At 40.8% G+C, this 14682-nt stretch overlaps 1 protein-coding gene across 7 annotated transcripts in view; it reads right to left on the bottom strand.

Annotated features, from left to right (window-relative positions):
* Positions 1 to 14682, bottom strand: part of Camk2d (calcium/calmodulin dependent protein kinase II delta) — a 248640-nt gene that overhangs the window by 27368 nt on the left and 206590 nt on the right. For 5 of the 7 annotated variants that reach the window (XM_050142608.1, XM_050142756.1, XM_050142539.1 and 2 more), the window contains 2 exons: positions 14147 to 14188; positions 11733 to 11781 (listed from right to left, as the gene is read on the bottom strand). In XM_050142608.1, coding sequence (XP_049998565.1) covers positions 11733 to 11781; positions 14147 to 14188 — 91 coding nt within the window. The remainder of the gene's footprint in view (positions 1 to 11732; positions 11782 to 14146; positions 14189 to 14682) is intronic. The other 2 variants (XM_050142895.1, XM_050142811.1) reach the window with 1 other exon arrangement.

Below are 14682 nucleotides of genomic sequence, written 5' to 3'. Positions count from 1 at the left end.
AAGTGCAGCTCCTACTCATACTCACTTTGGAAGGCGCTACCTACTTTTTTTTTGAATAGGGCTTGGCCTTCAATACACACTTGGTGAAAGAGGAGCTGAGTGAAAAAGTCAAGAAAGAACAGGAAGTGCTATCGTTCTGTCTGCCTGCTCTCACCAGCCTACAAGTATGATCCAACCTCCCTCATCCTGCAAACAAAAGAAACCAACTCTGTCTTGACTGTGTGTGTCCTTCTTTCCCTCCACCTTTTTCCACCCTTACACACATGCCACAAAGCTCCATAATGTTTGCCCTAAGGACACCATACTGCACCACTCACCTGAGGGAACCTCCTGACAAGTCCCCGGGTGTGTCACCTGTTTTCCTCAGCATGGCCCCTTCCTCAGCATGGCCCGGTGCTCCTGTGGCTACAGCTTCCCTCCTCTCTGGTTTCATCTATTATGTTTTGGGTTTGAACTTCACTCTGCAGTAATATCCTCAGCATTCTGAATAGTTTGAACATATGGTGCTCTGTTCCTATGCCTTCTGCATGGAATGTATTTCTCTTCCCTCACTTCCTCTCTGGTTAAGAGAATTCCTTACCCCTGAAAGCTAGGAACAGGATTCAGATCTTCAAGAAGCTTGTTCAGGAAGACCGCAGTCTGAATAAGAGTTTGGGCTCTGTGTTTGTATAACACACTGACTGTAAGTGTGTCATCAACCCCCTGTGAAGATCTTGAACATAGTGGCATTGCTGCATCTATGTCTCTTCTCTAACACAGAACTTAGTGCTCAGAACTGATGCTAACTCTTCAAAATGTCAAAATGCTGTTGTGGCTTCAGTGTTGAAAAAAAAAAAAACAACAACAAACAAACAAAAAATCCCTTAACTGCCGAAGGTCTGAGTTAAAGAGTTCTTTTCAGATACTTGTTTTTAATTTATGCATACAAATCTTTTGCTAGCATGTATGGACATGCATCACTTGCATGGCTAGAGCTGTGTTAAAGACAAGAGGAAAAGATGCCATGGAACTGGAGTTAGGGATAGTTGTACATGTCTGTGTTCATACTGAGAACCAAACCTGGGTCCTCTGCAAAAGGAGCAAGTGCTTTTAATCTAATTCTCATAATCTGAAAATAATGCTGCTGTATCCTTTTGTCAGATGGAAATCAAGCTTCAGTGAATTTAGTTCTCTTTAAGCTCCTGTAGTCAGTAGGTGATGGAGCCAAGATTGAAACTGGTGACATTTAACCGTGCCTTAGTTACTATAAAGAAATGAGCAGTGAGCATTATGAATGCCTTCAGAGGACAGCGATTTTCTACAAACTCAATTTTCCAATGAAAAGCACAAAAGAAGAAACTAAACAGTTCCTCCTTTGAAGATTCTTATCTCAGCAATCCTCCTAAGAAAATCCTGTAGTTCAGTGACAGATTAGAAAACTCTGCAAAGCAAAACTCAAAGCCAAATAAACACAAAATCTTTGCTTCTTACAGCCACGCCACCTGTGGGTTCTATAGTGACCACACCCATTTCATCCATGGACGGAAATCTTGAGACTGGATTTATGACGCCTCTCGTGATTCCTCACACACAGCTTGCACTTCCCAATACTGACTTCATTTCCAATGAACGTTCTAAAGCTCAGAGATGTTTAGGAAAGTTGCCTTCTCCTCTAACTGCACACAACTCCTGTGGTCCAGTTAAGACCTTCTGATCACAGTTCACTCCCTGTTGACTGACAGTAGACTACAGTCTCCAGAACTCATTCCAGATTAGCCCAAACCATTTGTAAACCTAGGCAACTCCATGAGGATCTCTGAGGAGAAACTACGACCATAGCTTTCCTGAAACAGTGTACTTTCTCTCTGCAAGCTAATGACTTATCTTTTTTCTCTTTTTCATTTTTCAAGATGGGGTTTCTCTGTGTAACAGTTTTAGCTGTCCTGAAACTCACTTTGTAGTCCAGGCTGGCATCAACCTCAACAAGATCCCCCTGCCTCTGCCTACCAGGTGCTGGATTTAAATGCATGAGCTATCACCACCCAGCTGTAATTGCGTATCTTTCCCTAGTTTAGAAGTCTGATTTTCAAGGAGCTTGCTCAGGAGTTAATGTATCTATGACCTCTCATGAATGAAGCTGCATTTTGCACTAAAACAGTGATAAGAATGCAACATGCAATGACAGAGGAGACGAAACATGATAAAATAGTTTATAATTTACATATAACTCTGTTTAGGTTCTATTAAATGGGACCATGCTTTAAATTAGGTAGTGGGCAAAACATACACGAATACAACTAAGAAATTTTTGCTTTTTGCAGCAGCAGGAGACTATTGCCAAAAACTACAACTAAGTCAAAACCCAGAGAACAACAAACTGAATACAACTTCAGTACCAAAGGCTGAGTGAATATCTTGGAGGGGTGTGAGAGACTATAATATTCAGAGGATCGTGAAATCTGCAGTAAGGCTGTGCCTTCTAGCTGTGGCACGGAAGTTCCAATCACGACTCTTAACAGTTTGGTTGCTTAAATCAGACCTGAATATTCCCAACACCAGCTGACATCCTAAAATGGATAGAGAAAGTCTAGCAGGGATCCACCCCTAGAGGAAGAACTACAAGCAATTAACAACTCCCAAGAGAGGGAGAACTAGTCTTCCCCAAAAATGAGTTTGCTCATTGGTTACCTAATATCGAGTAGTCAGCCCTAGAAACATTTACGTGCAGGCAACACTGAACAGAGTTGGCAGGTTGTATTTATGTGTCCACTCATTGATACGTGTAACAGGAATGGATAAAGAAGAGAGACTGCGCTTGGAAGGCAAGTGAGGGGGAGTGTACATGAGGGAGGCAGGAGGGACGAGTGGCTGGGGGAAAACTAGGTAATTATTTTTTAATTAAATTGAAAAAAAGAATTTTCCAGAAATTCATAGTAGTAAATATATTTAGACTGTTTAATTTATAGGAAGAATCACAATATAATCATATAGTTTCACAGAATTTTCAGATATATTTATAAGAAGAAAACAATTCACAATCAGAAGAAGATGGCATTTTAAGTAACTACTGCATTATAGCAAGTAATTTAAGAATTATACTAAATTTACAGTGAGAAAAATAAGTAATTGAGATTGAACTCCTATATACAAATGAATGGATTCAACTTGTGATTTTAGATATCTGGTTTCAGAAAAGTTGTTTCATTTATAAGACGGCTATGCATGAGGTCAAAGGATAACCTCAGGCTTTGGTCCTCACTGAAACCTTGCTTGAAACAGGTCCTCTTTGTTGTTCCTTAGCTATGCACACCAGGCTAGCTGGCCCAAGAGCTTTTGGGGATTCTCCTGTCTCCAACGTCCATTTCCCTGTTAATTACAGATGTTCCTACTGTGTGTCTGCTTCTTTGTGGGTTCTGGGGATTCAAACTTTATGTGCTTACATTTATGCTGTAAGCACTGTTACCCACTGATCCAAACCTTTAGCCCCTGATTTTGTTATAATTTTACATGGTTGATAATTTTAGAAAGTGAAATAAGAGCATGTTCTGGAATGTATCTACTCATTGTATAGTGCAACTGATAACATATATATATATCAGTGGAAGCTTTCTTCCAATTATAAATACATTCTCTACAATTGTATTAATTTATTGCAATTGTTTGTGCTTTCCAGCTTAGAATTAAATCAATTTCTATGATCATTTTGGATAGCTTACATGACTAACATCTATGATGTTTTTTAATCTATCAACTATGTATCTCTTTATCTATTTCTCTATCTCTATAGCTCTCCATCCATCCCTAGGATTATTTTAGACAGGGGTTTTCTGTGAAGCCCTGGCTATCCTAGAAATTACTCTGTAGACCAGGCTGACCTCAGACACACACAGAGATTCACCTGCCTCTGCCTCCTGAGTGCTAGGATTCAAGGCGTGTGCTGCCACAGATAGGGCAGCGATCTAATAATAGTATTATACTGCAGGAGTGTAGAAGAAAGGTTAAACTCCTGTATTAGTAATTCCAGTATCTATATTGTACTTTCAGAAGACAAACTGGAATAACAGAGACGTTAAGAGACCTGCTCTAAGCAAGTTTAATGGAGGATGGAATTAGAAGTAGACTGCAGATCTCCGATTCCAGCCAGGTTACTGCCGACCGTTTATATTCCACATCGCTAAAAACAGTGGTAAGGATACAATAAGAACTTATGGAGGAGACAGAATGTGATGAAAGTTTATATATATATTTAACTCCTCCCATTAAACTGGACCATTTTTAAAAGTAGGCAGTGGGAAAAACAAAAGCATGAATAGAACCAAGAAAGTCTTGTACTTAAATGCAACATGTATACAACTATGTCATAGTTAACCGACAGCGGACTGCCTATAGAGTGTCTGATGCTGTGAATGATGAGCTTGATCTATTATTTATTTATTTACAGACAGGTCCTCCTTTGCCCAGGGTGGCAGAGACCCGCCTCTGTGGATCAGGATGGCTTAGGACTTGGTACTCTCCAACCTGTATACATCCAGAGAACTGGGATTACAGGTGTGTATCGTGACATCTGATATCTTTTGAAAACTCATATAGATTACTTCCTATTAATAAAAAATTTCAGATTTCAAAGTTTTTGAATGATTAAAGTGAGTTCAAAGTTTATAAATCATAAACTAGCCAAAGTTTAGAAACTGGTAGATGGACTCTTAAAGCACATCCATAGAAAATTCCTAGACTTCCGTAGAGAAAATCTGAGGTGGCTCAAGGTCCCCAGAAATTTTGGATCGTGGGTTGAATTTTCAGATGAGTACCATGTGAGTGTGGTGCCTGACTGTATGTTGTTTATGATTTATAGACCATTTAAAAAATAGTGCTATATTATTTTACACACACACACACACTCACACACATTTCTAGTACCGTAAGTTGATCCTAAAGTCTCACGGGGCTAGACAAGTGCTCTGCCATTGAATTAAGTCCTCACCCTCTCTATAACTATTTTAAACTATAATTGAGTCTTATAAAATTGCAAGAAAAGCTATTGCTAGAACCTCTAAGCCCATAGTTTATTTAAATATAGAGTGAGTTTGCTTTCTGTTATGGAAATGTAGTTCTCCCTGCCTCTCTCTTTGTCTTAACTGGGCTGGCAGCAGTTTTGACCCTGCATTTTGTCAGAAGGGCTACTTACACAAACACAAGGCAATCACTGACAGACTCAAGATACAAACTTGACAGCGGGTGGCTGGTACTGAGCAAATCAGTGAGTCCACACTGGGGTAGGTAAATCAGAAGCGTGCTGAAAGAAGAACCGTCTAGAGAAAAGGAGAAGGCTTATGGGCGGCAGGTGAGAGCCAAGTCCTGCACGAATCATCCTACGCTTCTGATCCTCTGAGAAGCTAAAGACTAGTAGGTAAGTACATATTTGCAGACAAATGGTTTTCTTTGAAAAACATCAAAAATGAAGTTGTAGGTTAGAAATCTGAAAGAGATTAGTGTATATGCTGCAAACTGTCTAAGTCACTTTAGGCTGATAGAATGGCGCAATTGCCCCCACTCCTTGAGCAAAGGTGTTTCTTGATTCATATGTCTTCTGGAAGTGGGATGTTCAAGCAAGAGAAGTCCTGAATGACAAGCAGGATGCAAATCTGAAGAAGAGCAGCATCTGATCGTCTGCCTCAAGAAGTCCCACACAGAAAGGAATATTCTCCACAAGGAAACAGTCCCACATGGGGTGCTGAGTCTAAGCACTTGGTGACCACACAGTATACTAATGTGCAGATTTAGAAGATACAGACACAAAGTCCAGGAGATTGATAGATTAGCTCAGGAGCTGAAAAGGGGGTGTTACCAGGCACCAGATCCCATGCAGGTGAAAAAGGTTCAACATCTTTGTCTTTAACAAGGCTTCCTGAAAGCATCCTATACAGCTTCTTTACCACCACCCCACGAAATAGAGAAAGGGTTGAGCAAGGATGTAGCCCCCGCCAGTTGACCCCAGAACTAGGGATCTTTGCTTGGTGCGCTGAGCTGCACTGGGCTAGACCTGCAAGGTGGATGACAGACAGCAAGGGATCCGAGTGAGCGGCTGCTGCATGGTGAGCTGAAGTGACATGCTGGAAGCAGGACGGACGGCAGATGACAAGGACATACGGAAGTCCAGCTTCCGCAGGCGACACACAACTCTGGCATGCTGGGAAAGAGCATCGGGTGCAGCAGACAGACGTGTGCTCATCAGGAAGGAGCTGGCGCTGAGCAGTGACGCTGGGTGCGTTAGGAGGTGGAGAGGCAATGGGGCATACAGCGACAGGCCCTGCAAACTGTGGCCACAGCCACAAACCAAAGGACAGTCTTCACATGCAGACAGTGTGGAAGCGCACCCTCATGCCTACAGAAAGGAGCAGTGTTAGATGTGCCAGCCACCAGGGAAAGGTTACAGGTGACACTGGTTGAGAAAACTAGAAATTAAGGTAAGGTTAGGAATGTATTCAAAACGCAGACAGCTAGTGCAACAATTTTGGACTAATAATAGCTTACATTTTGAAGACAGTTAAATTTTAGCATCAGAAATTTTGTTTTGTATCATGGGCCATGCATGACCACTTCATGTCTATGGCAATAACTGCCCATGGTTATGATGCCATTACCTTCCAAACTATTGCTAACTCTCCATGACACCGAAGAGCTGCTGAGCTTCTTGATGCAGCATCAAAAATAATATTTGGCTTCCAAACACAAGACAATATTAGAAAGTTGTGCAAAATGTCAGCACTAGGATGTGAGCACTTTGCCTTTGGAGAGGGAGGACAGTGCACTCTGGGAGACTTGTAAGATCACTTCACAGGGGAAGTCATCAGGATGACTGCATGCTTGGGAAGGAACAAATAGCTGTAATGTTATATTTTAGCTTTGTTCATTTACTCAGATTTGTTTTCTTTTGTGACAGGCTATTTCTACATAGCAGAGGTTGGCCTCCAACTAGCGATCCTACAACTTCAGCCTCCTGAGTGTTGGGATTACGGGAAGGTGTCACCATACTCAGATTCTTAACTACATCTAAACAAAACAAAATTCCTACAAAAAAAAGTTTTGGCTCAATCATGGGGAGATCTTGAGTCTCACTTTCTCATTGTTCCCTTACTGTTTATTGAGTTAGGAGAAAATGAGCCTACCTTCCAGAAAAAGAGCTTCATGTACACCATACGTGAGGTGTTGGCTCTGCATCTTTGAAATCCCTTGACCATGACTAGCTTACAAGGAGCTTGGGTGAAAAGTAGATACTCAGTTGAGTATTTGCTGAGTGAGTAAAGAGACCCAGATAACCTACACTAGGCAGTTCAAAAGTAACGAGTAGGCAGGAGCCTGGGAGAACCCAAGCCACTAAAGAAAACTGAACAAGTAGACCTAAAAGAAATTACTCTTCTCCCAGATCTGGCTTCTAGGATAATCCATATTCTTTGCCTAGAAAGTTCTAGTCATCTATTTGCTACTTCTGCTGACTTTATTATGCAAACAGCTGGCTTGGTGGTTAATATTCCAGCTACCCCTAAGACCCTGGGAGGAGGAACTGTGTTGTTGATATACTTAATTTCTTTCTTTGATTTGGCCACTTTATGTGTGAGCCATCCAAGCTCTTTGTAGTGGAGAAGAGAAGGAAACTTTCATTTCCCGGGTAACTCATCAGGACCACACACTGGTCCTGTGATATGGTAGCAAGGGCCATGCGGCTCAGTGAAGCAGCATCGGTGGTGTAGGGGATGCTGCCAGATGTGCTTCATGGGAGAACAGGTGTTAGCACTTAGGACTATGCTACGGAAAGGTCTAGATGCCAAGTGTGGGGTTTCACCTGAGCAACAATGCTGTATATAGCTTTGCTCAGAAAGCATAAGCAGTGGAAGGAAGGAAAGGAATGTTCTAGATGTGATATCGTCAGGCATAAAGGACATGACTTTGGGTCAAATTATATAATGGTTTTTAAAGGTTCCTACATGGAAGATATCTATGTAACTTTGTCTTCTAACAGAGCAAAACAATAAACATACTTCCTACTAAATTAGACAGATATGGCAAATCCTGGGGGTGAGCAGAGCAAAATTATCCACATGAATTAAGGATATTAGGCCTTTTCTTGGGGGAATTAGGCAATGACTTATTATGAGACTCCTGCAAAAGCAGACCATCAACAAAACAAATAAATTAAAATGATGTCCAGTCTTTCATCTTCTACCTCCCTTACATCTAGAATGCCTGAGGTCTTCTGAGGCACCTCTAGTCCTACTGGTTTCCAGAGCCTGTCAGTATTAAAAGGATCAGCTATCACACAGCTGTGCATGTTGTAGAGAAAAGACAGTGATGCCTGCCTATCTATGCCTCTGCCCAGCTCTACACCAGTACGATCAAGAGGAAATGTAATTTATTCATTAGACTCCAGAGTACAAATGAAACCCTGTGTTCAATTATCAACGAGGCATTTCTTTTAATATTATATTATGCTTTTTATTTTTTATTTTTTTTTGTTTGGTTTTTCGAGACAGGGTTTCTCTGTGGTTTTAGAGCCTGTCCTGGAACTAGCTCTTGTAGACCAGGCTGGCCTCGAACTCACAGAGATCTGCCAGCCTCTGCCTCCCGAGTGCTGGGATTAAAGGCGTGCGTCACCACCGCCCGGCTATATTATACTTTTTAATCTTAATGTTATGCTTAATTTCTCTAAGATTTGGTGTGTGTGTGAGTTCAGTATAACTCTTAAAAAAATCATTCTTCAGTTTTTCAAATCCCTGAGGGAATCTTTGATTTGCTTGATTTTGATTTATTTCTTTGAGGCACGTCTCACTATGCCCACCGGGGCTGATCTAGAACTTGTTTTATATGGACACTTGACATGGAACTCTGCATTCTTTTGCCTCAGCTTCTTAAAGGCTGAGATTACAGATATGTACTATCATGCCCAACTGAGAGACTAATATTAGACATTGGTATTTATATAAACTAATGTAAGTTATCCTGAGCAAGTATTTAATAGCTTCAGTCAAATTCAGATGAGAAACATTACAAATTAAAACCATTCTCATAATTACCAAGGTGTGAAAACGTCCTCGATGGATGAGCTCCACATACTGAGGTGCTGGCATTCCCCTTATTATACTCAGTTATTTAAAGATTCCGTTCCTCTGGTGGCTTATGGATGCGTTTTCAGACACTTGGTGAAAAATCGAGGCCGGAGCATGGGGTGGAGACTAAGATCTAGTAAGCCTCAGCAAAGGCTAAACACAATAAACACATGAGAAAAACTAGCTGGCAAAGTGGATGGCTGACGAGTACTCTTAGCTGAGGCCAACTGTACCCTGGCACTGAACAGGCACAGAGCACTAGTGTTGTGGCTCATTATAATATTAAAGCACTCCTCCTCAAGCAGAGATTGTAAATGCCAGTGAAACATGGAATGCATGAAGCTGTATGTAGAACTGCATGTAACAGATTATGTGCGAAACAGACTAAAGTATGCAGATGAGCCTGAAAGCTCACACTGTGACATACAAACTCCCATCCTCCACAAAGCAGGACTATTTGAGCTGTGAGCTTTCTCTCCCATGATCTACTTTCTCTGTTTCTATTTCAGCTGCATCAACCTTTGCTTTATTCTTTGTTCGGATACACAATAGTCTAGAACCTCTCTAGGTGTCCCCCCCAAACACTTATATAAGCTGATACCAAAACCATATAAGACATTTCATTTAGTTGAAGAGCCGATGAATCTAAAACACTTAAAAGATGATGCTCCTTGGAAAGCTAAATGGTACATCTGTTTACTTGGCTATCAAAACTGTCTTAATCTAACACATTCATAAGATTACTTTTGTTCAAATTTTAGATCAGAGGCAAAAGTGGGATGAATAGACTTAATCGTATCCTTGACACCACTATCCACTTTTGCCCTCCAAGAAACAATGAGGGGCTCCCTGTAGTAGAGGTAGGGCAGTGTACTGATAATATAAAGAATGCATGTTAACAGTGTTAGTTGTTCCACTAAACCAAGAAGAAAAAAGTCAGCAGAGGTGACTGTTGACTGTACTCTGCATTTTCATTCCCTAAAATTTCTCCTTGACCTGAGATTTCTTGGTCCTTTGTTCTATAGCACAAGGACATTTTTTTTCCTTCGGAACTTTATTATATTAATGTCACCTAAACAATTACAGCATTTAGTGATGTTTATAGGGAAGGTATTTCCAAGTGAAGATTTAGATAACGGACGAACCACACCTCTCAATTCTTCAAAAATATTTCTTATCCTTTAAAATTTTTATTTTAAATATCTTTATCATTATAATTCTTTTTCAGAATACAGTCTAGCCAAGCCGACCACTGAAGGTGAAGCTGCAAATAATGAATTACAACAAGAACACAAAACTGCCAGAAAATTAACATTCTACAACCAGTCACATGGTTAAAGGAAGTAGAGGAAGTAGGAGTGCATATTGAGTGTGTTTATGGAGAGATTTCAACAGCTAGAAAGCTCTGGCAAACAAAATGAAACAGAAGTCAAGAATACGCGAGAGCTTGGGGGAGTGGGAGGGTGGAGATGGAGTAAGGGCGGATATAGGAGCAGGGAAGAAGATATCTACATTCAAAGAGCCATTTTAGGGTTGGCAAGAGACTTGGCTCTAGAGGGGATCCCAGGTGTCCACAGGGATGTCCAGCTAGGTCCTTGGGCAGCAGAGGAGAGGGTGCCTGAACTGGCCTTACCCCAAGATCACACTGATGATTATCTTGAATATCACCATATATCATCTTTGTCTGGCGACAAATGGAGATAGAGGCAGATACCATCATCAGAGCAACGGACTGAGCTCCCAAGGTCCAGTTGAAGGGCAGAAAGAGGGAGAAGATGAGCAAGGAAGTCAGGACCACGAGGGGTTGGTCCACCAACTGAGGCAGTGTGCCAGTTCTAATGGGAGCTCACCAAATCCAGCTGGACCAGGTCTGAAGGAGCATGTGATCAAACCGGACTCTCTGAATGTGGCTGACATGGGGGCTGACTGAGAAGCCATTGATAAAGGCACTGGGACTTGTTTTTACGGCATGTTCTGGCTTTTTGGGACCCTAGTCTATAAGGATGCACCGCTTCCTAGGCCTGGATGTAGTGGGGGAGGGCCTTGGACTTCCCACAGGGCAGGGTTCCCTGCCCTCTCTCAAGCAGTCAGGAGGAGAAGAGAAGACTAAGTGAGGGAGCAGGAGGGGATTGGGAGGAGGGGAGTGTAAATATTTGAATGGAAAAATAAAAAAAGAAAGTGTATGAAGCCTAGGCAAAAGACTTCCAAAAATTAAGTTCCACAGGAATTCAACAGAATGCCATTCAATCAAAAGTTTGAGAAAATACTAGTATATTTCAGACCACACATCCTTTGAATATAGTCTTGAACACAGTCTTCTATACAAATTTTAATGATATACCTAAAGCACATATATATTGTGTGCTGAGTTTGACTGATGTGTTTAACATCACCCATCGTTAGCTGTGATGTCAACAGTATGCCTGTTTCACAGATCACATGTTTCAATTTAAAACATATAAGATGTGAAAAACATTGACATATTCATAGTGGTTCACTATTCAGAATAATGAATTCATAAAACAAAAATGAATTTCTTTTGGGATAAGCCTTCTTTGTGATCTACACTTATTGATCATTTGGAACAAGCTTTGCTAAATGCACGTGGAGCTCTCTCAGTTAGAGCCTTCCCAGGTTTTGATGCCAGCCTACCTTTCACGTCTTCATCCTCAATCGTGGTGTTGGAGCTCTCAGTTGACTCCTGTTCAGAAGGAAAGACAGTTTAGAGCGTCACACAACGCAGAGCTGATTCTTCTGACAAACTTGGCTGGTGGGACATACATATCATGCAAATTTCTTCAGCAGGCTGTGTGCATACGCTGACATGCAAATGGACAAATGCACCACGTGATTTTCAACAGAAACACGATGTCATACGCTGCAAACATGTCAAAGGGAGTACTCTGGCCACCTGGTCCCTGACGCAGGATGAACCCAGGTGAGGTGCAGAAGCAGAAGAAGTATGTACTTTATTTAAGAATCGAGTAAGATGAGTTCATTTTCTAGTGTCTCATACTGTGTTTTTAGGAGGAACAACGGAATATTTTAGCAGAATAACCTTGAAACTTAGAATGCATGGTTTTATTTCTAACAGACCAATCAGTGAAGAACACCTTCTTTGTGTTGGGCATTATGTCAAGCACAGAATCTGAGGCAAAGTGTCTACCCTCCCGCGTTGTAGAGAAAAGACATTCCTCCAGCATTTGGTTCAGAAGCTGGAGCTATTGCTGAGCCAGGCTGATCAGAGTTGTCGGAAACTGTTTCGGGTGTATGTTTAGTACAGTGGAATTATAGTAAATCATTTATTTTCAAGGTCAGCGAGACTTTTTTCATTTCATTCCTTTCTAACTCAGAAACAATCAGTCATTCAAAAGAAAATCTCTTTCCACAATGAAAAGACAAAGTTCTTTGTAAAAGTACAAATTAAGGTGAAGAGTAGTAAGCACACTAGAAAGTGCGCTGCAGATGCTAGTGCACTACATTTAAAATACATTTCTTAAAGTAGTTACATTAAAATGTACTAGTGAAGTATTTTCCAGCAAAGGCATGTTACAGTGTTCATAAGTATTAATTTTCATTTTCCACTTGGAATGATCGAAGACCAGAGCTGAAAATGATTTGGACCAAAGTTCAGGCAATAGCTGTATATTCAGTGAATGGAAAACAGGTTGGGAAGGTAATAATAATAATAATAATAATAGTCTCTGCCAGTGTCCATTTATAGATTGGGCAATTTTAGAAAGCCATCTATTCATATGTAATATTTAATATTTAAATTAAAGAGATAAACTAGCTACTGTCCAGAGTCTCCACGCATACAAAACCAAGGAGAAAAAATCTTCATGCATTTCTTTAATGTGACGTGGCATTCAGAATTAAACACAAAATGAAGGTTAAACCATGCACATAAAAAGAAATGAATTCATGTAGGCAATAATACCATGCAGTAACTCTTACAAATGCCAGAGCTAGAACTATAGCAGTGTCCACTCCAGCTGCTACGCCTGGTTTTCCAGCTGATAGTGCCATTAATGGGGACTGCTCTCACGTGTGCTGGCCCTGACTACCTCAACTCTTTCTGGGGACCTAGAACATCTCCAGTATTGTGACACTAATGTACGTCTCCGATTAAGACACAAAACATTTCATTTTCAACATGGGTCAATAAAATATTGAACCAGAGATGAAATGTATTTCCTGATTCTCCAACATCGTTGATTACAGGAAGGGAAAGACCTGTGACTGTATTCAGCATCTTAGAAAAGTCATGCTTTTTTTTTCCTCCCCTTAGATAGGATAGTGTATAGCAAGTGATAAGCTGGACAGAGAACACATATAAAAAATGTTTCTTTTAATCCCTCAGACATGTATGCAAATGTTGGTATGAACACGGTATACACATAATTTATAAACGGTAGAACACATTAGTCTTCGTTCAGCATAATCCTTTAATATCTGTTACTATAATTTGTGTAGATGGACAACAAACATATTTAACAAGAAACGGAATGCCTGATTCTCTTCACATTCATGGCAAACAGTAACACCACCAACAATAGCATCAGTAACAGGGAACTGAAAAACAGGCAAACAACAACAGCAACAACACAACCACTGTGACAACAGAAGACAACTGAAAAGCTCAGAAACAAGTTTTAGGAGAAAAGAAACAAAGTCATTCTACTTGAAGACAATGGAAGGATAGCAGGAAATTCTGAGATTTCATGCTATGAGTGTTTACCACACAATGAGCAAACAGACACAGAGAAGTAAAAAGACCACATGGAATTGCCTAAGGTACAGTCATCTCAACAGAAAGATTTAACCTGACCCTTTTTTTTTTTTTATTTACTAAGGGATCGCTGACTTCTCTTTCAGGATGCCATCCTTTTTGATCTGAAAGAAGTCTATGTATAATTCTAGACTAATTAGGCACAAAAGAACACGTGATGGAAAGAGGGCCAAGTTTTTCTTTCCCACTTGAGATCATGATTCAGTTTTGGACAGGGCATTTGATGAGATGTGCAATCTTATCAAAGCAAATGGTGTTGATTCTTTCTGAATACCTTGTTTCCGTCAGGGTTGTGGATTACAGTAGTTTGGGGCTCCTGAGTGAGAACAAAATAGAGAAAGAAACAGTTCGTATCGGTAAGTACATTCTTACTAGTCTGTGGGACAGAGCAAAGTGAGCCAACAGACAAGACTAAAGAGTGATAAGAGCTAAAGCCATGTCAAGGGCTGTCAATAGCCGACAGGATCTCTGGGGAGGCCTCCCTGGTGAGCCTATGAGATCAGGCACCTCCCTACCCAGAAGCAGCATGCAGAAGACCTTATTCCTGATAGATGAACAAACAGGCAGGGCTTTGCAGTTTGGAGATCTAAAGAGGCACCTGCTGTTTCACCAGGCCCTAAGCCAGGTAGAGCTGTCCTTTCTTCTCTACTGAATACTCTGTTGCTGTCTAGCTCACAAAAATTGGCCAAGGATGCCATAGATGGAAGTATTTCAGAAGACATCAAATTCTTTATGAAGGTATTTCTTTTCAGCTGTATTGCCTTGGGACTGGACTCTGATGTTATTATAATCAACTCATAGTTGAATACC

The sequence above is a fragment of the Alexandromys fortis genome, unplaced genomic scaffold, assembly GCF_014885135.2.
Source record: "Alexandromys fortis isolate MF-2015 unplaced genomic scaffold, M_Fortis_MF-2015_v1.1 scaffold_19, whole genome shotgun sequence".
Taxonomy (NCBI): domain Eukaryota; kingdom Metazoa; phylum Chordata; class Mammalia; order Rodentia; family Cricetidae; genus Alexandromys; species Alexandromys fortis.
The sequence above is the reverse complement of the archived record's forward strand: the minus strand, read 5'-3'. Positions and strand labels throughout refer to the sequence as shown.